The sequence below is a fragment of the Oncorhynchus mykiss genome, chromosome 16, assembly GCF_057628025.1.
Source record: "Oncorhynchus mykiss isolate SJ-2025 chromosome 16, ASM5762802v1, whole genome shotgun sequence".
In the NCBI taxonomy this organism is placed as follows: Eukaryota; Metazoa; Chordata; class Actinopteri; order Salmoniformes; family Salmonidae; genus Oncorhynchus; species Oncorhynchus mykiss.
The window spans coordinates 48,837,593-48,859,053 of NC_143037.1; the positions used below are offsets into that span (position 1 = coordinate 48,837,593).

At 40.1% G+C, this 21,461-nt stretch overlaps 1 protein-coding gene across 1 annotated transcript; it reads right to left on the bottom strand.

Annotated features, from left to right (window-relative positions):
- Window positions 1-4,799: 4,799 nt before the first annotated feature.
- ptpn1 (protein tyrosine phosphatase non-receptor type 1) lies at window positions 4,800-18,846 on the bottom strand. The gene is made up of 9 exons (XM_021566170.3): window positions 18,528-18,846; window positions 17,485-17,575; window positions 16,119-16,219; window positions 14,915-15,013; window positions 13,312-13,449; window positions 7,985-8,194; window positions 7,641-7,802; window positions 7,183-7,340; window positions 4,800-7,093 (listed from the first exon to the last, which is right to left on the bottom strand). The coding sequence occupies exons 1-9, from the start codon at window positions 18,582-18,584 to the stop codon at window positions 6,784-6,786; spliced, it is 1,326 nt and encodes a 441-aa protein (XP_021421845.1). The 5' UTR covers window positions 18,585-18,846; the 3' UTR covers window positions 4,800-6,783.
- Window positions 18,847-21,461: the final 2,615 nt, after the last annotated feature.

The window sequence follows — 21,461 nt, forward strand, 5'->3', positions numbered from 1 at the left end:
CAGTCCGGAGCCTCCAGCAGCGACGGTCTCCAGTCCGGAGCCTCCATCAGCGACGGTCTCCAGTCCGGGAGCCTCCAGCAGCGACGGTCCCCTGTCCGGAGCCTCCAGCAGCGACGGTCTCCTGTCCGGAGCCTCCAGCAGCGACGGTCTCCTGTCCGGAGCCTCCAGCAGCGACGGTCTCCTGTCCGGAGCCTCCAGCAGCGACGATCCCCAGTCCGGGGCCCGCAATGAGGGTTCCCAGTCCCAGCTTCACGGTTGTTTTTCGTTTGTTGTTTTGTTGGCGACATTTTAAAATAAAAGGAAAATGTACGCTCACCACGTTGCGCTTTGTTCCACTTCTTTCGACGGCCATGACAAGGAGGCTGGTTTTGGGTGAGTCAAAATTCTCTGAAAACCTAGAGGATTTGTCACACTTCGACGTTCAGTAATGAAAAAATCCAAGGAAATAATGTTCTCAGAAAAATAGATAATGGAAGTAAATTGATCTTTCATTCAGTGAAACACTTCTGGTGGAGGTATTATGAGACATCACACGCTGCATGACTTGCATGCATGACCACCAAGTACTGTGTAAGTACATGACAAGACAAATGTGTCTGCATCCGTCTATTAGGTTCTAATGACTCCAGCTCCCACAAGTCATTAAGCATTTCTCAGATGGTTTCGTTTTCTGGAATTTCCAGAACCCCATATGGCCCCCATGAAGTAATTCAGAGTATAAGAGAAAGAATTCGCTTTTATATCCTAAGGGCCTCTCAGGGCTGGCTGGCCATTGGGAAGTTCCAGGTTAATGACTGAACTCAGGACATACATTAGAAGACCCTGTACTGTACTGAAGTCACAGGTTCAGCAGAGGAGGCTAAGCAAAGAACCAATAGCTAGGTCTATGAATGTCAATTCATTGTCAAATGTAATCTCTTGCCCATTTTGTCACTGAAAGTTTTTATTATGACTACATTGATCAATTAAGTCACCTAGTAAAAGGCAAATAAATATGAATCAACATTCAGCAACATTGTTCACAGCAGACCATGAATATATATACAATATGCAATACAAAATAAATACAAAAGTTTATTCTTTAATCTTCTTAATTAATTTATTATCAGGTAGTCAATCATAGTGTATTGTTTTGATCCTATCATATAAACGGTGCTTCTTGTATCATCATATTTCAGCATGATCATCATCATTATCAGCAGCATCATCAGGAGCACCATAAACATTTAAAGAATCCTGCTAATGTAAACTTTTTGCATAGTACAGTTTGTACTGAATAGAGCAGCTATGCCTTTAAGACCACTTCCTATCTCTGGAAATGCCTTGGCAGTACTTGTCCCAATGCCGACTGGTGCTGCCTGTTCCATCCTGTCTCTTGACGTCAGCAGAGCCTCGAGGTATGGGAGTGCTATTACTCACTCTTTAGTTGCATTCCTCTGATTCATGTAACACACACACACTCACTTACCCCCTAGTTTTTCCTAGCGCTGTTAGTTAATCTATTAGTCCTGGGCAACAACAGTGTTGTTACCCACATTCAGGGCCAGTTCCAGGCATAAGCGACTTAAGCAGTCGCTTAGTGCCCTGGTGACTTTTTTTTTAATGAACTTTAGAGTAAGAATAGTAGAATAAACCAGATGCAATTTCGAAATTTGGTTGTGCATCAGCAATTTTTCTCTTGTTATGTCAGTGATTGATGGTTACTGAATTAGCCATGTCAACTAACAATTTGTAGAACGGTAGTTAGTCTAGCCAGCTATCTAAACTTGTATTAATAATGTCAGAATACTGACCGGGCACACAGGGCACGTGTCCAGGGGACCCCCATTGATTTTGTTAGTCATTCTCACTCAGATATCATATTAACATGGCATAAGTCATTACAAAAATGTATTGAATTGCCGGAAATCAGCTCTAAAATTACAAAAATGTCTCTCCACCCCATATCACAATTGGTAGAATAGCAGAAAACTAGTTTCTTTCTGCCCCATGGCAAAATTAGTTAAGCTCAGCCCCATAGCCACATGTGTACAATTGCAGAAAACTTGCTTTAAAACTGCAACATTTTCCAGTGGTGGAAAAAGTACTCAATTGTTATACTTGAGTAAAAGTAAAGATACCAAAATGTCTGAAGTAAAAGTAACCCATTAAAATACTACTTTAGTAAAAGTCTAACAGTATCTGGTTTAAAATGTACTTAAGTACAGTGGTGAAAAAAGTATTAAATTGTCATACTTGAGTAAAAGTACAAGTAAATGCTACACATCAAATTCCTTAAATTAAGCAAACCAGACGCCACAAGCTTTTTTTTTGGGGGGGGGGGGGGGGCACTCGCCCACACTTTGACATAATTTACAAACGCAGGACTTGTGTTTAGTGAGTCTGCCAGATCAGAGGCAGTAGGGATGACAACGCTTTGCTGTCTTGCCTAAGCATTCGAAATGTAACGAGTACTTTTGGGAGTCAGGGAAAATGTATGGCAGTGAAAAGTACATATTTTCTTTAGGAATGTAGTAGAGTAAAAGTAGTCAGAAATATAAATAGTAAAGTGTAGATACCCCAAATAAGTAGTACTTCAATGTATTTTTACTTAAGTACTTTACACCACTGACATTTTCTCTATGCGCCATGGCAAAAATAAGTACAATTGCAGGAAATTAACAAAATATGTTCTCTCCACCGTCAAGAGAGGGGCCACTAAAATGTTTTGCTGCAACGTGGGCAACCACCCAACCAAATATTGCTTATGGCCCCCAAAAGGCTACAGCCAACCCTGCCCACATTTGGCCTGATGCACTAAAACATGCCTGAAGTATTTACAGATATTTTACCTTTGGTCTCATTGTCCCTAATGATAAACCACAACAGTTGTGTGGGTAGTGTATAACCATGAAGAACACTAAGCCATGGCTTGCATATCATGTGGACTTAAGAAGGCCGCTAAACATGGCAACACACATCAAGAGGAGGACAACCATCCAAAGCCTTTATGAGCTTGAATGTTTGTTTTCCCATGTGGAAGTTGTACAAGCTGGACAACAGTGGCAAAAATAACTATAAAATTCATCTGTACAATCACAATGTCAACACTTAAGAGGCAGTTTTGCTCCTGTCTCCTTTGCCTCCGTAATATAATGGTACTAACCAAGGACTGAAATGATGGTTAACCTTCTAGAATGTAAGTTCTGTCTAAGCCCTGTCAACTAGGTGCAGCCGTGGGACGATATTTTGTTGATAATTTGTAGACTGCAAATTGACTGCAAGAAGCCCAAACATAATGTTTGATTAAAACATCATTTCCAGCCTTGCTTACATTTGTATACGATCACTTGTCTCTCTATTATATGTGGGGAAACACGGGAACAGATTTCTTAAATTTAAAATCACTTGGAGATGATTTCCTGGTGTTATTATAGTATTTTATGTCCAAAATCAGAAGTATAAAAAATAAAATAAAACTTGGGGTGCCAAATGAAACCAACCTCGGGCCAGTTGGGGAACCCTGCCTTAAGGTATATCATTTATTTTTTAAACGTGATTTGATGAAACGTTGAATTTGGCATGGCTGCTATTAGCCAATAGAAACTCAAGGAATAACAACAGAAAGTATAAAAAAAAACGAAGTATGTTCTGAAGTGTCTGTCCTATATCTGAGAGATATAAAAAAGATCAGGAAACTATTTGTATTTATTTTGACATGTATTTATACATACAGTAAGATTATTATTGATGAATACAGTTATGAAAAACAGGAAACGTGTGGGCTACACTGTACACAATGTGCCCAGGTATGTGAGTCATACGTTTGTATGATGACACAAGGAAACTTGACTTGTCTGTTTATGTTGAAACTTGGGCTGTTTGCGTGTACTAAAGAGCCCCCTTGTGGCAACTTCAAAACCCTGGTCTTGCACAGCCTACAAAGTTTGTCACAGTAAATAACACAGAGATATAATAAGACATTATTAAATGTCGGTATTTTTTGCCAGGTCAGCGTTATCTGTCTGGTCAGATTTTAAATCAGAATTAGTCCACAAGTGTCATACTGCCAAAGAGTTTTATTATTAAACCAAGATAGACCACTGTCTGTCGTTTCAAACGAGAACAAATCAGTCAAATTGGGCAGAACAAGCAACGAGGTGGGTAGAGCCAAGAACGAGCTAGCGAGATCCTATTGTCGCTTTCTAGCAATATTTGCATATTTCCGTTAGGGAACTCCTATTCTGTGAAGTGCGCGGGTTCAATAACTCGTTTTGTAGATTTAAAAAGTAAAGTCTACAAAACGTAGTCCACTCTGTTCTTAACAAATTCTAGTTTTGGGAACAGAACTGTATTGAGATCAAATGTTTAATCGATTAGATAATTAGCAGAATCTCGGGCAACATCCATCTCGTTCCATCATCTCCCACTGCTGGCCATTATTTGGTAGTGAGTGGAAACGCCAAGCCGATGCTTCACATTTATACATCCGCTGAAATATCGGTCTCATTGTTCTATCTGTGATACCGCTGTATGCTGGACACTTCTTTATAGTCTACTGATTTAGCTGCTTAATGTCTGAGGAACAGAAAGGCCTATCTCACCTATCAAGATTATTGGTACGTTGTGGTCTTCACGGAGAAGCAGTAGCTCAAATAGATGTCTGATCAATATGCTCCCTTAGTATGGCTGGCAAGGCTAAGCCTAGCTTCAATGACCATTCTTAGGTGAGACATTCTCTTCTAATGCCCTTTTCATATTGGTGATGTCAATATGATCATAATTCAATCTCATACAAAAAAAATTGATTACAAGGAAAGTACAGAGACCGATTTTATTACCACAGCCTTTGTTTAGAATTCAGTCTGATAAAATAAAATCTTACAATTGACTCAGATCCAAAAACTAGAACAAATCAGCAGTACATTTTTTTTTATTAAAAAAGGAATACAATGATGGATGTAAAAAAGAAAAAAAAGCCAGCACAATGAAACCTGATCTGAAAAAAGTATCAAGAAGGTGTGTCCTTGGGTAGGCTTTCATACATTCTAGAGAAAAAGTACAGCTGTTGGACTCAGGAAGTAAGTAGTTCTTTTTGAGTCACTAAAGTAAATTAAACTAGCAGTTGAACTAATCTCATTAAAAACCTGTTTATTCAAAACTGCAGGATGTTTATGTGGGAAAAAAGTAATAAGAACAAACTCAACAGCACAGTCCCATGCCATAACATAATATAACTGATCACCACTACAGTGTTTTATTCCATGTGCTGGTGTTTGTTGGTTGGTTTGAGACCCCAGGCTCCCTGTTCATACAGGCAGGATGGGTTTAGCTGTCAGAGGATGGGGAAAATAAAGGTAAATATAAAGTATTTGTATTGCTAGCGAAGGGAGCGTAGGGTTAGCTGCTGTCTGTGTCTCCATATAGTAGGCTGAGCTGGCATTTTTGTGCGTTAATGCAGCCTCCTGTGTTCAGATACCTGCTCTTTAATTACTATGCAACGCTCACCTGATGCATTCCCCTCCTCCTTACACATTCACTTTGTTTCTTTAGCATGAAAAGCTTCTGCATTATTCATCCAATGTGGTGACAGCAAGAAGTTACTATCCCTGAATGATATATTTAATAGGTTTGACAACAATAACAAATTGTTGCGAAATCATTGGAGACTCATTTTGGAATTTGTACATCAGCGTTAGCTGGAACCACTTTTTGAAACAGGCTAAATGTGAATACAGCGTCTCAAACTAGGCCAGCCAGAACAGCTCAATACATGTGTGCGGCATTTCCATTCAAAGCACATTATCAACAAGACACTCCTGCTTAAATGTCAAGTTAGGAACGAATACGCGGTGGGAGAGAAAAGGGCCAGGAATCAATCTTGAATACATTTCAAATCTGACTTGTATTATTAACTTGTGATGTTTTCCACTAAGACAGCAGATAGAAATCAAGCATAATTAGAAAGCTGTTAACTCTCACTAAACACTCGCTCGCTTGCCCACTCACTCACTCAGCTCTAGCCAAAAGGCCCTAAACAGGGCAGTGGTAGGGAGCTCTCCTATGGCCTGTAAATTACCCACTGTATGCACCACTCAACCAGTGGAAGGCAGGGAGGGCAGTCTCTCTCTCAGACAGTGGCCACCCCCTAGTCTCAGTTTACTCCTGGGAATAATACTGCCCAATCATCTCAAGGAGAAAAATTAAGTTTGTCTGTTTTCTTTTTACTAATGTCTCCGCAGAAAATCATTATGTTGGCACTGCAGGGTTGCCACAAATCAAGCACTGAGTAACTTCTCTTGACCAATTTTTTATTTGAAGAGCTGGATTGAAATAACTATTTGGTAGAGAAAGGTGAATAGCCAATGGACATTATTTGCAAAGGCTGAATTGGAAGAACACTTATGAGTGTGTCATTTGGTAACTGAATAGAGGGTGCATGTGTGTAGGTAGGGTCAACTAGTAAACCATTCAGCTCATAGAACACAGGAACAAACACACTATGATGAAAAATTGTTGTTCACTCATTTGATTTTAAATCAACACCTGTATTTGGGATGCGACACCTGAAAATTGAGGTCCTGAGAGTCCAAACTGACAGTTCATATGGGCGCTACGGTGGGTGACAAGGGAAAAGGGGCGGTCCGGTCCTTCCTCCCACACTCACGCTCTGTTAAGAAAACAAGTGAGTGAGTCTGAATCAATCAATTTGCTGAAATCCAAACAATCCACTCGCCCAGTTCACCCTGCAAAAAAACAGACAAGAGAAAGGGAGGAGCAAGAGAGGGAGGAGGGTAGAGGAGATCAGTGGAAACAGGCCCGGTAACAGATGTAAGCACCCAGGGCCAGGGCAGTGCAGAGGCACATGTTGGCCAACAGGGGGGTCCAGGCACCCTGAGCCTCAAGGCTGTCGTCTCCTGCTGCTGTTTCCTGGTCCTGGTTCAGCCCCTGTTGTGTTTCAGTCTCATGCAGCCGGTGTGGTTCCATCAGAGCTTTGGGATCTGGTTCTTTGCTTCCCACCTGGCAGCCAGGTTGATCAGCGGGGACAGTGGGAGACTGGGAGGTAGCACCATCACCACCGCCCCTCCATCGCAGTTCAGTTTCTGGTGGGGCACTACCATAGGAGAGAGATAGGGGATATTAAATATTGCATATATGAAGTCTAGATTGCTAGAAATGACTAATTGAGCTGATCTTATTTACCTGCGAGTGTGGAAATTATTCTGCGCAACAACAATCTCTTCAGGAAAGAAGGAAGGTTCAACCGTGCCGTTGATTGGACCTTGGGGTCGGGAGTGGGGCGGGGGAGGGGTGAACTCTGGAGGAACGTCCTCTTCGTTGGAGAGCTCTTTCCACGACTCCTTAACGTAAACATTTAAGGATTGATGTGGGTATTATTTAAACATTCAAAGGCTTTACAGAGAAGAGAATAGCTATGACCTTTTACAGTACATTATGAGGGGAGACCTCTACATCTAGTTAGGGCTGCCCAAATCCAAACTATTCAAATAAACGACGACCTAATTAGCCTTTTTCAATTTTTCATTAATTAATATATATATATATATATGGCCAACGAGGAGACTATATTTGGATGTGCTTGCATGATCTACTATAACACTTTGGTTCGTGGCAGCAACTAAAAGAGAAATTTAATTTACCTGCAACGATGTGTCTCCCATGATGCACTTGGCACCTTCAATAACAGCGAGGTAGGAAAATCTGAGTTGGTCAGCGGTCTGAATCAGGCCCATCCGATAGCGTCGCATCTCCAGCAGCACGTCACGAATACGCACAGTTGATGGGTCTTTGCGCATGGACATCTGCAATCAGAAATGTCACAAAGTTAGTTACAAAACAATAAATAATAACCTGGCATGAAGTTATGAGTCTTCATAAAGCCAGAGAATGCACAACTCATTCTCAATACCACATTTGCACAATTTCCCCTTGTAGGAGGAATAAAGTTTGACATTTTTAATGGAATTCCCAGTCCAGTACTGACCAGTAAGAGGCAGGTGTCGACGAGACAGAAGGTTCCAGAGCGGCCGATGCCTGCGCTGCAGTGCACCACCACAGGCCCCTGGTCAGAGTTGAGGCACCCAGACTCCCGCACCTTAAACAGGAAGTTGAGGAAGGAGGCTGGAGATTCGGGCACCCCAAAGTCAGGCCAGGTGGTGTAGTGAAAATGTAGGATCTCTCTAGTTTCCAGAGTCTGTAAGAAGGACAAATAAAACAGAATAAGCATAAAATAGAACAGAGATATCGATTGCTGTATTGCCCTATCATAACAAGTATGAACAAGTAAAAAATGTTTAAAAAAATGTAATGTTATAAATGACTTTGGAACGTGATAGTCTGTAGTTGCTTGTAGAAGGAAGTCATAAACCCGTCGCTTGTATACGGATGTCATAAACCCACCGAAGCTGCTTCTAAACACTTTATTAGGTACACCACCCCCATTCACAAAAATGGTCCACGTGGCCGTGAGCCTATATAAAGCAGGAGGCATCGGCGTCGAGGCATTCAGTTATTGTTCATTTGAACGTCAGAATGAGCAAAACGAGTGACCTAAGCGACTTTGAGCATAGTATGATCGTCAGGTCCCAGTATCGCAGAAATGTCCGGCTTCCAGGGCTTTTCACGCACGAGTATGCAGGGTTTACAGAGAATGGCGCGACAAACAAAAAAAACAGCCAGTCAGCGGCAGTCCTGTGGGCGAAAACAGCCTGTTGATGAGATATCGAAAGAGAAATGGCAAGAATCGTGCAAGCTAACAGGCGGGCCACAAAACAGGCAAATAACGATGCAGTACAACAATAGTGTGTAGAACAGCATCTCGGAACGTACAACACATCGATTCTTGTCACAGATGGGCTATTGCAGCAGACTAACACACAGGGTTCAACTCCTATCAGCTAAAAACAAGAAGCGTCTCCAGTGAGAATGCGATCACCAACACTGGCCAATTGGGGGGGGGGGGGGGGGGGGGGCCTGGTCCGATGAATCCCAGTTCCAGTTGCGTCATGCTGATGACAGGGTCAGTATTTGGCATAAGCAGCATGAGTCCATGACCCCATCGTACCTGTGTCAACGGTACAGGCTGGTGGCGGTGGTGTAATGGTGTGGGGAATGTTTTCCTGGCACACATTGGGTGCCTTGGGGGATGGGTGTAGCTAAGGGGATGGGTGTACCTAATAATGTCCACTGAGTGTATATACACAAATACCACACCCCCAAGACATGCTAACCTCTCACCATTACAATAACAGGGTAAGTTTTTGGGGGTAGGATATTTCTGCATCTGTAACTTTCTAATTTATTCACGATTATCAGTTATCATGATAGAATATGTTTCTAAACACTATTCCTTTTTACAATAAAAGTGACTCAAATGACACAGTACGTTATTTACCATTAATTTATGTTGGGAACAAAATCATCTGAAACACAACCAAAACAAACAGCAAATGCATCCAACAAATTTGTCACAAACTTGATGTCATTGTGTGCTATGAACATGGGAACAAATACTTTACTTTTTACTACTTCAACACACATATACAGTACCAGTCAAAAGTTGGGACACACCTATTCATTCAAGGGTTTTCTTTATTTTATTTTTTACAATTCTCTACATTGAAGAATAATAGCGAAGACATCAACACTATGAAATAACACATATGGAATCATGGAGTAACCAAAAATAGTGTTCAACAAATCAAAATATATTTTAGATTTTTCAAAGTACCAACCCTTTGCCTTGATGACAGCTGTGCACACTCTTGGCATTCTCTCAACCAGCTTCATGAGGAAGGCTTTTCCAACAGTCTTGAAGGAGTTCCCATATATGCTGAGCACTTGTTGGCTGCTTTTCCCAAATCACCTCAATTGGGTTGAGGTCAGGTGATTGATGGTGACTGATGCAGCCCTTCATCACTCTCCTTCTTTGTCAAATAGCCCTTACACAGCCTGGAGGTGTGTTTTGGGTCGTTGTCCTGTTGGAAAAAAATGATAGTCCCACTAAGCGCAAACCAGATGGGATGGCATTTCGCTGCAGAATGCTGTGGTAGCCATGCTGGTTAAGTGTGCCTTGAATTATAAATATATCACAGACAGTATCACCAGTAAAGCACCCCCACACCATCAAACCTCCTCCTCCATGCTTCACTGTGGGAACTACACATGCGGAGATCATCCGTTCACCTACTCTGCGTCTCACAAAGACACGAAGGTTGCAATTTGGACTCATCAGACCAAAGGACACCGGTCTAATGTCCATTGATTGTGATTCTTGGCCCAAGCAAGTCTCTTCTTATTATTGGTGTCCTTCAGTAGTGGTTTCTTTGCAGCAATTCGACCATGAAGGTCCTCTGAAAAGGTTGATGTTGAGATGTGTGTTACTTGAACTCTGAAGCATTTATTTGGGCTGCAATCTGAGGTGCAGTTACTTCTAATCAATTTATTCTCTGCAGCAGAGGTAACTCTGAGTCTTCCTTTCCTGTGGCGGTCCTCATGAGAGGCAGGTTCATCATAGTGCTTGGTTTTTGCGACTGCACTTGAAGAAACGTTCAAATTTCTTGAAGTTTTCCAGATTGACTGACCTTCATGTCTTAAAGTAATGATGGACTGTCATTTCTGTTTGCTTATTTGAGCTGTTCTTGCCATAATATGGACTTGGTCTTTTACCAAATAAGGCTTTCTTCAGTATACCACCCCTAACTTGTCAAAACACAGCTTAATGGCTCAAACACATTAACTTCTTTGATATAGGGGGCGCTCTTTTAATTTTTGGATGAAAAACGTTCCCGTTTTAAACAAGATATTTTGTCACGAAAAGATGCTCGACTATGCATATAATTGACAGCTTTGGAAAGAAAACACTCTGACGTTTCCAAAACTGCAAAGATATTGTCTGAGTGCCACAGAACTGATGTTACAGAAAAAACCCAGATAAAAATACAATCAGGAAGTGCCAGATTTTTTGAAACCGCCTCATGGCAATGACTCCTTATATGGCTGTGGAGGAGCTAGGAGTCAGCTTACCTTTTCCACGTTTTCCCCAATGTGTCTGCAGCATTGTGACGTATTTGTAGGCATATCATTGGAAGATTGACCATAAGAGACTACATTTACCAGGTGGTCGCTTGGTGTCCTCCGTCGCAATTATTGCGTAATCTCCAGCTGCAGTATTTTTCCGTTTGCCTCTGAGAAACCGACTGCCAGGAATGATTTTTCATCTAATAGAATTGTGAAAAACACCTTGAGGGTTGATTCTAAACAACGTTTGCCATGTTTCTGTCGATATTATGGAGCTAATTTGGAAAAAAGTTTGGCGTTGTAAGTGACTGCATTTTCTGTTTTTTTTCTTAGCCAAACGTGATGAACAAAAGGGAGCCATTTCTCTTACACAAATAATATTTTTGGAAAAAATGAACATTTGCTATCTAACTGAGAGTCTCGTCATTGAAAACATCTGAAGTTCTTCAAAGGTAAATGATTTTATTTGAATGCTTTTCTTGTTTTTGTTAAAATGTTGCCTGCTGAATGCTAGGCTTAATGCTATGCTAGGCTATCAATACTCTTACACAAATGCTTGTGTAGCTTTGGTTAAAGCATATTTTGAAAATCTGAGATGACAGTGTTGTTAACAAAAGGCTAAGCTTGTGTTTCAATATATTTATTTCATTTCATTTGCGATTTTCATGAATAGGAAACGTTGCGTTATGGTAATGAGCTTGAGGCTATGATTACGCTCCCGGATACGGGATTGCTCGACGCTAGAGGTTAAGAAGGAAAGAAATTGCACAAATGAACTTTTAACAAGGCAAACTGTTAATTTAAATGTATTCCAGGTGACTACCTTAACTTCTCTAGGGTAGGGGGCATTATTTTCACCTCCGGATGAAAAGCGTGCCCAAAGTAAACTGCCTGCTTCTCAGGCACAGAAGCTAGGATCTGCATATAACTGGTAGATTTGGATAGAAAACACTCTAAAGTTTCCAAAACTGTTACAATAATGTCTGTGAGTGAGTATAACAGAACTGATTTGGCCGGCGAAAACCTGAGAAAAATCCATCCAGGAAGTAGGGTTTTTACATTTTTGTAGTTTTCTATTCAATGCCATTACAGTATCCATTGACTTAGGAATCAAATTGCAGATCCTAGATGTCAACAGTCTTTAGAAATTGTTTCAGGCTTGTATTCTGAAAAATGAGGGCGTAAGACCAGTCTGAATGACTGGAACTTGAAGTGTCACAGAGCTTTTTCATGTGCAATCCCGAGAGTGCGCCTTTCTTGTTTACTTTTTATATTGAGGCTGTTATTGTCCGGTTGAAATATTATCAATTATTTAGGCTAAAAACAACCCGAGGCTTGAATATAAACATCGTTTGACATGTTTCTATGAACTTTACGGATACAATTTGGATTTTTTGTCTGCCTGGTGTGACTGTGTTTGAGCCTGTGGATTACTGAAGAAAACGTGCAAACAAAGAGAGACTTTATCGAACAAAACAAACATTTATTGAGTAAATGAATGTCTTCTGAGTGCAACCATATGAATATCATCAAAGGTAAGTGATTCATTTGATCTATATTTCTGACTTGTGTAACTCTTCTACTTGGTTGGTTACTGTTTGTAATGATTTGTCTGCTGAGTGATGTTCTCAAATAATCGCAAGGTATGCTTTCGCCGTAAAGCCTTTTTGAAATCTGACACCTGTGGTTGGATTCACAAGAAGTTCATCTTTAAACCTATGTATAACACTTGTATGTTTTCTGAATTTTTATAATCAGTATTTCAATTTCACTGGATGTTGGTCAGGTGGGACGCTACCGTCCCGCGTTCCCGTTTTACTTTATTCTACAATGTAGAATATAGTAAAAAAAATAAAGAAAAACCCTGGAATGAGTACTGTAGGTGTGTCCAAACTTTTGACTGGTACTGTAAGTGAACTTGTTCTAATACTTTTGCTCCCCTAAAATGGGGGGGACCATGCACAAAAAGTGCTGTAATTTCTAAACGGTTAACCAGATATGGATGAAAATACCCTCAAATTAAGGTTGAGAGTGTGCACTTTAACCTCATAGTCATTGTTTGGTTTCAAATACAAATGTTTGAAGTATACAGCCAAAAAAAGAAAAAATGCACTGTAGATCAGTGAAAATAGCACTGTAACACGAAGTGTAACCATTTGTTCAATGTTTGTTTTTATGCATAAGTATTTCATTAAAAATGATCATAGGATGCTGTGTTGGGATCCACTGGTTCTATGGGTAGATAAATCTGAGGAGAACAGAAGAGGGCACAACGAGGAAGAGGAATCTTACCGACAGATTTTCCAGCTCCAGCTGACGGACAGTGTAGTAAGACTTAATGTCTTCTGAAACAAGTGTAAGCTTGAAATTTGTGTCTTCAAAGATCGCCTCCCTCTCCGCTCTAGGTGGCCAGTACTGTGCACACTTCACCTGAAAACAGAAGTGCATACATCTGACAGGGATATTTACATTGAATATGTACAGTACCAGTCAAACGTTTAGACACCTACTCATTCAAGGGGTTTTCTTTATTTTTTCGTATTTTCCACATTGTAGAATAATAGTGAAGATGTCAAAACTATGAATTAACACATATGGAATCATGTAGTAACTAAAAGAAGTGTTACATCTAAATATATTTGAGATTCTTCAAATTAGCCACCCTTTGCCTTGGTGACAGCTTTACACACTCTTGGCATTCTCTCAACCAGCTTCACCTAGAATACATTTCCGTCAGTCTTGAAAGAGTTCCCACATATGCTGAGCACTTGTTGCCTGCTTTTCCTTCACTCTGCGGTCCAACTCATCCCAAACCATCTCAATTAGGTTGAGGTGGGGTGATTGTGGAGGCCAGGTCATCTGATGCAGCACTCCATCTCTCTCCTTCTTTGTCAAATAGCCCTTACACAGCCTGGAGGTGTATTGGGTCATTGTCCTGTTGATCAACAAATTAAAGTCCTGCTAACCGCAAACCAGTTGGGATGGCGTATCGCTGCAGAATGCTGTGGTAGCCATGCTGGTTAAGTGTGCCTTGAATTCTAAATAAATCATTGACCGTGTCACCAGCAAAGCACCCCGACACCATCACACCTCCAAACATGCAGAGATAATCCGTTCACCTACTCTGTGTTTCACAGACACGGCGGTTAGAACCAAAAATATCAAAGGACAGATTTCCACCGATCTAAATGTCCATCTTATTAGTGTCCTTTAGTAGTGGTTTCTTCGCAGCAATTGGACCATGAAGGCCTGATTCACGCAGTCTCCTCTGAATAGTTGATGTTGATTGGTCTGAGGGCTGCAATTCCTGAGGCTGTTAACTCTAATGAACTTATCCTCTGCAGCAGAGGTAACTCTGGTGGTCCTCCTTTTCGAGCTAGTTTCATCATATCGCATGATGGTTTTTGCGACTGCACTTGAAGTAACTTTCAAAATTATTGACATGCATTCCAGGTGACTACCTCATGAAGCTGGTTGACAGAATGCCAAGAGTGTGCAAAGCTGTCATCAAGGCAAAGGGTGGCTCCTTTGAAGAATCTCAAATAAAAAAATATATATATTTTTGTTTAACACTTTTTTGGTTACAACAGGATTCCATAGGTGTTATTTCGTAGTTTTGATGTCTTTACTAGTATTCTAAAATGTAGAAAATAGTAAAAATAGAGAAAAGCCTGGAATGAGTGGGTGTGTCCAAACTTTTGACTGGTACTGTATAATATTGATATTTTGAGATAGGAAGAGGAAAGGCCCTTATGTGAACCACTTTTCATTGCCCCTCTGTCTTACTTAAACAGAGTAGCGCTCTCTAACTGGAGGCCCATAGTGGTTAATGAAGTTCAATATTCAAGGCAGATCATATGAATGAAATACTAATAATAATCATTGATATACTCACAGATCCTTTCTCAATGACACGGTTCAGCATCACCACTCCCATGGTCCCCTGCTCCCAAACCATCTCCCAGAAGTGGCCACATGTGTTTGGAAGGGGTCCCTTTATAATAAGAAGAGGGGGAGGAGGTATTGTTAGAAATAGCCCCAAGTTATGCTGCAAGCACCTCTCATCCGTTCTTTTTACGTCAATCGGTAATAAATGTGACCGGCTACCCGTAGAAGGAGCATGTAGGTGAAGATTCAAATGAAGTGTTACCCACTTTTGATATGGATATCATGACACTAAAGACAGAGTGACACTTTTACACAATCCTAAAATTAAACCTCAGTGAGTGTACATCTTAGAAAATAACCCATGTGATGTTAATATGATAAAACATTTATTCTTTATTAGCAAAACGGAAAATACTGATAAACTGGTATGTATGTAAGTATGTAAACCTCAGTGCTTCAGCATGGACATTTGGTTAAAGGACTTCATGACTAAGGAATGAGCTGAATCAGACCTCCAGGACTATTACAATAGACTAGATGGTCATTGGGACATTATAAGAAAATATATAAACCAGAGAGCATAGCCTACTGTGGGTGCGTTCATAAATTGTCTCTGAGTGCCAGAAAGCACTCAGAGTGCGCTCTGGGTGATCATAAATTCAGAACTTTGTCAGATTGTCCGTTGGTAAATTCAGAGCGTTTCGATCTCGGAGCGTTTAGAGCGCACACTGGACGCTCTGGCAGAGGAGTAGGGTCGATCCTAAAGTTAGCTAGCTTGTTAGCTACTTTCAGACATAAATGAGAGAACAATTGAAGTAAGCTTTTTTTTTGCCAATGTTTACTGACACCGGCCATATTCAACAGGTATTGAGTGTTCGTAAATTCATCAGTAATTCTGCGCTCTGGCACACTCAGACGAGAGTGCTTTAAAATCGGAATAGATATCCAGAGTGAATTTACAAACGCGCCCTATATCAATTGTATACATGTTTATGAACTGTACCCCCCCACGCCAGGTCACACAGGATGCCCGGCTTGCTTTTGAAGGGTTTGCTAGATGTTCTTTATTGTCATGTTTGGATGTTTGTTGTCACTGTGCTGTTGTCTTTATAAATTAGAAGTCGGACATTCTGAACCAGGTAAAATTGCTGTGATCTCTTGGCATAAAGACAACAATATATTCCCACAACCTTCTAGCCCAGAGTACAAACCTGAGTAAGAATGTAGCTTCTCTGTGCCTCGTCTACAGAAATTAGGCTGGCGTTAATGTAGTCGTTCGCACCCAGTTGCAGGCGGATTCTGCTGTGGTCAACTGCAGAGAATGAAAGAACTTTGATGAAAAGAAAACCCTTTTGACTTTGCAATTTGTAATATCCTAAGGGACTTCTGTTTAGAGATCCAGTTCTCAAGAGACATGTGTACAGTACATCCAACAGGTCTATCTGTGACTGAAACACAGCAGTGTTTATTTCTTCTCCCATGTTCTAATCCATTCAACTAAACAGGAAATACTATCTCTTTCTTCTAATCTAAATCAAAAGATAGAGTTGGAATGGGACTAAAGTAAATAACCAAGATTTAAAATACTTCAAGTCTAGTGTATGGTTGTTTCACTTTACCTCAAACCAGGAAACAAGAACATATGGACACCCTGGTTGACATGTGACTGGTCTGTCCCATAGGGTTTAGGTTTGGTTTTTGCATCTTTGTGAAAAGAGGAAACCACAACAGCTTTGCTGTGTCGAGTTACCATGAAGGAAGATTAAAAATATATACTTTAAAAGCTTGTTCTGTTGAACTGCTTCTGAGGAATCTGACCTTGAAAGATCCATCTGTTGCCATACATGAGATGTTTCAAAGACTACAGCTTAACACGGTTCAGTCACAGTATATAGCACCTAAATACAAAAACAGTGTTGATTTTGAAGAGAAAATTGTGCAGGTATCAAAAGCTGTCCTGCATAATGCATCAACTTTATTATAAACTGTACTTTTATCAAATGTGTCAGCCTGTTATTATTGTGTTATTGGCATGTTTTTATCTTATGTTATGCTTCTGTAGAGATTCAAGTTCCTTGGTGTCCACATCACCAACAAACTAACATGGTCCAAGCACAACAAGACATTCGTGAAGAGGGCACGACAAAACCTATTCCCCCGCGGGAGACTGAAAAGATTTGGCGTGGGTCCTCAGATCCTCAAAAGGTTCTACAGCTGCACCACCAAGAGCATCCCGACTGGTTGCATCACTGCCTGGTATGGCAACTGCTCATCCTCCGACTGCAAGGCACTACAGAGGGTAGTGCGTACAGCCCAGTACATCACTGGGGACATGCTTCCTGCCATCCAGGAACTCTCTATATATTTTACTGCTGCCCTTTAATTACTTTTATTTCTTATTCTTATTTTTCTTACTGCATTGTTGGTTAGGGGCTCGTACGTAAGCATTTCACTCTAAGGTCCTGTTTTATTCAGCGCATGTGACTAATACAATTTGATTTTATTTGTATCTAGAACGAGGAATCTCAGCAGCTCAATCCTCATTCCTCTATATGGAGTCAAGAGTACAAAACTTACATGGGCTGACATCTCTGTAGCGATTCCGAGTTTTGTTTTCAGGTAATTTGGCAAGTTTGCAGGGCAGCTCACTTGATTGCTGACGGATTTCCTGAGAGCAAAAAACAACAATACATTCAAACTTAATTTCTTAACTTGGGAGATATCTTTGTTTTGGGAGGCAAATGGTTGTTCCTATGGTTGCACTCTCACTGGTATTCTCCCCAAAAGGTGCTCTGTTTATTACAACTAGTTTAAACTCTGAGCATGTACTACTGTGCAGATGTATGGTGTGTCTGGATGATTCTGTGTTTCTTGATGTTCAAATACCATTTTCTAAAACTAAGGTTGTTCTTTACAACACAATAACAGGATACTTGTGGTATCTATTCTTAGTATGACATCTAAAGGATATTTCCCTGAACCAAATTTTTGTCTGCAGTTATACAAATTATGCTGACACTATAATAGAATTGTCATCCACCTCATTATTCTCAAATATGACACATCTTGGCCACACAGTCACGCTTAGGCAATGTCTGTAATGCAGAGTATTTTAATAGTTAATAGATGTGTTAGTTAGATAAATGTGATTGAAATTGTGGTGTGCCCCTTTTTGTAGTAACATTCATGATGTCTGAACTGTGGCATGGAGTAAGTAGGGGAATCTGTCTACATTTAACTATCGATGACTCCGTCAATGACTGCCAATGTAACAACACTAATCTTCTACAAGGTTTCAACCACGTGCAGGTAAACGTTACAAATGTGACAACCTGCGCTACATGGCCTACTCGATTTTACAACTGTATCATTCGAAATAGTGGGGCTTGCTAGGACAGCACCGAGGAGATTGGTCATTAAAAAAAACTCGGAACAAGGTAATCTAGTTAGCTGGCTATGGTATCAAAATTGGTACATAATACATCTGAAATAATACTTTATAACCACGACACACTTGTAATAAAGTCGTTGTAAACCCATAATGTTACCATCTAGCCGACTAGGCACAGAACATGAAACTTCAAAGCCACCTTGATTTGCCAAGACGAACCTAACGTTACCTGGTAAATGGCGTTCCAACTCCCGGGTTCATCGATTTTCCGAAACTCGGCTTCCATTGCCTTGCTACAGCCGACTCTTTTCCCGACGACCAATCGATATCTATTTGTAAAGGTTAGGCAAATTGGACAGACGTTGTCCAACAAAGTGGACAACTCTTTCTATACTGTTTTTTATTTTCAGTAGCTACATAGATTACTGTTACTATTTTCTCTCTCGGCCTGGTTTTACCGGAAACACGCCGTTACGCTCCTCCTTATCAAGACTGTCCTTGGGTGGTTCTAATCCCCGCCTTCATTTCTTGATATTGGCCAATCGAGTAACGTATTTGACGGAACTGTCAGGAACGAAGCCAACCAGTCCAGTCCAAATAACGGGGGTGAGGCCCCAAAAAACTATGGGTTAATCTTACTTGTTTTATTTTTTCAGGATTTTTCACAAACAAATAGGAACATTTTGCGTACAAGAAATAAACACTTGTTCTAATAAACAGACCCAGCAACTAGAAAATGCATAATTCATAATAGAAAATATTAGTTTACTTAAATAAACAAAACTAAGACTCAAAGTGGTCTAATCAGGGATCAGAGTACAAAAGTTATTATAAAGACGTAGTGCTTGTTTAGATTGAACTAATTTCAAAGATATCTTGATCAATGTAGCCTAACCTCATTCAAAAATATTACAAACAAAGAGGTCGTTTTTAAGAAACTACTATATTTACCATAATAATCAAATTATTGTACATACATTAATCATGTATGTCCTCCATTAGGAAACCAAATATGACATTATTATAACTTAAAGTGGGTATAATAAGATCATTATAATGTAATTCAGTATTGAAATGCATTCCAAAAGGTTTTAGTGAGTTGACGTGAAAAAATATGTTATGCCATTTCAATAGAGTTACAAATAACACAATGATTAAAGTCAAAGTTACATCTCTGTCTTAAGAAATCATTACATGTGTAAATGTCATTCATTGTTTTGAGATGAACTTATTGAGCTTTAGGTGATAAAGGAAAATAACAGTATTTGGTCCTTATTCTGACTAAATCCTAATAAAATCTTGTAAAATACAGTGCATTCGGAAAATGTTCAGACCCCTTGACTTTTTCCACATTTTGTTATGTTCCCCCTAATCAAGCTACACACAATACCCCATAATGACAAAGCAAAACAGGTTTTTAGAAATGTTTGCAAGTTCATAAAATATAAAACACTGAAATATCACATTCACATACAGTACCAGTCAAAAGGACATTCCTTTTTCTTTAATTTGACTATTTTACTGTTGTAGAATAATAGTGAAGACATCACAATGATTAAATAACTAATGTGGAATCATGTAGTAACCAAAAAAGTTGTAAACAAATCAAAATATATTTTATATTTGAGATTCTTCAAAGTAGCCACCCTTTGCCTTGATGACATCTTTGCACACTCTTGCCATTCTCTCAACCAGCTTCACCTGGAATGCTTTTCCAACAGTCTTGAAGGAATTTCCACATATGCTGAGCACTTGTTGCCTGCTTTTCCTTCACTCTGCAGTCCAACTCATCCCAAACCATCTCAATTGAGTTGAGGTAGGGTGATTGTGGTGGCCAGGTCATCTGATGCAGCACTCCATCACTCTCTTTCTTGGTCAAATAGCCCTTACACAGCCTGGAGGTGTGTTGGGTCATTGTCCTGTTGAAAAACAAATTATAGTCCCACTAAGTGCAAACCAGAGGGGATGGCGTATCACTGCAGAATGTTGTGGTAGCCATGCTGGTTAAGTGTGCCTAGAATTCTAAATAAAATCACAGACAGTGTCACCAGAAAAGCACCATCACACCACCTACTCCGTGCTTCACAGTGGGAACCACACATGCGGAGATCGTCTGTTCACCTACTCTGCATTTCATAAAGACACGGCGGTTGGAACCAAAAATCTAAAATTTGGACTCATCAGACCAACTTTCCACTGGTCTAATGTCCATTGTAAGTGTTTCTTGGCCCAAGAAAGTCTATTCCTCTTATTGGTGTCCTTTCATAGTGGTTTCTTTGCAGCAATTTGACCATGAAGGCCTGATTCACGCAGTCTCCTCTAAACAGTTGATGTTGAAATGTGTCTGTTATTTGAACTGTGAAGCATTTATTTTGCTGGTAACTCTTGCTGGTAACTCTAATTTATCCTCTGCAGCAGAGGTAACTCTGGGTCTTCCATTCCTGTGGCGGTCCTCATGAGAGCCAGTTTCATCATAGAGCTTTATGGTTTTTGTGACTGCACTTAAAGAAACTTTTCAAATTTCTTGACATTTTCTGGATTGGACCTTCACTGAACCTTCATATCTTAAAGTAATGATGGACTGTCATTTCTCTTTGCTTACTTGAGCTGTTATTGCAATAATTTGGACTTGGTCTTTTACCAAATAGGGCTATCTTTTGTATACCAGCCCTACCCCACAACACAACTGATTGGCTAGAATGCATTAAGAAGGAAAGAATGGCATAGGCAAGATGCAGTAGATGGTATAGAGTACAGTTTATACATATGAGATGAGTAATGTAGGGTATGTAAACATTTTATAATGTGCCATTGTTTAAAGTGACTAGTGATACATTTATTACATCCAATTTTTTATTGTTGAAGTGGCTAGAGATTTGAGTCAGTATGTTGGCAGCAGCCACTCAATGTTAGTGATGGCTGTTTAACAGTCTGATGGCCTTGAGATAGAAGCTGTTATTTCATAGTTTTGATGTCTTCACTATTATTCTTCAATGTGGAAAATAGTAAAAATAAAGAAAAACCCTTGAATGAGTAGGTGTGTCCAAACTTTTGACTGGTACTGTATATATAGTAGGAATGATGTCCCAGGGACTAAATATACTCTTGTGGATGAGCACCGGTGTGCGCCAAGTTGACGATGTTGCACTTTTGGCACCATTCA

Coding starts and splice junctions, on each gene's coding strand:
- ptpn1 (XM_021566170.3), bottom strand. CDS start 18,584: ATGGAAGCCGAGTTTCGGAAAATCGATGAACCCGGGAGTTGGAACGCC. Junction 7,803..7,984: donor TCGACACCTGCCTCTTACTG/GTCAGTACTGGA, acceptor TTCTGATTGCAG/ATGTCCATGCGCAAAGACCC. Junction 7,094..7,182: donor AATAATTTCCACACTCGCAG/GTAAATAAGATC, acceptor CTCCTATGGTAG/TGCCCCACCAGAAACTGAAC.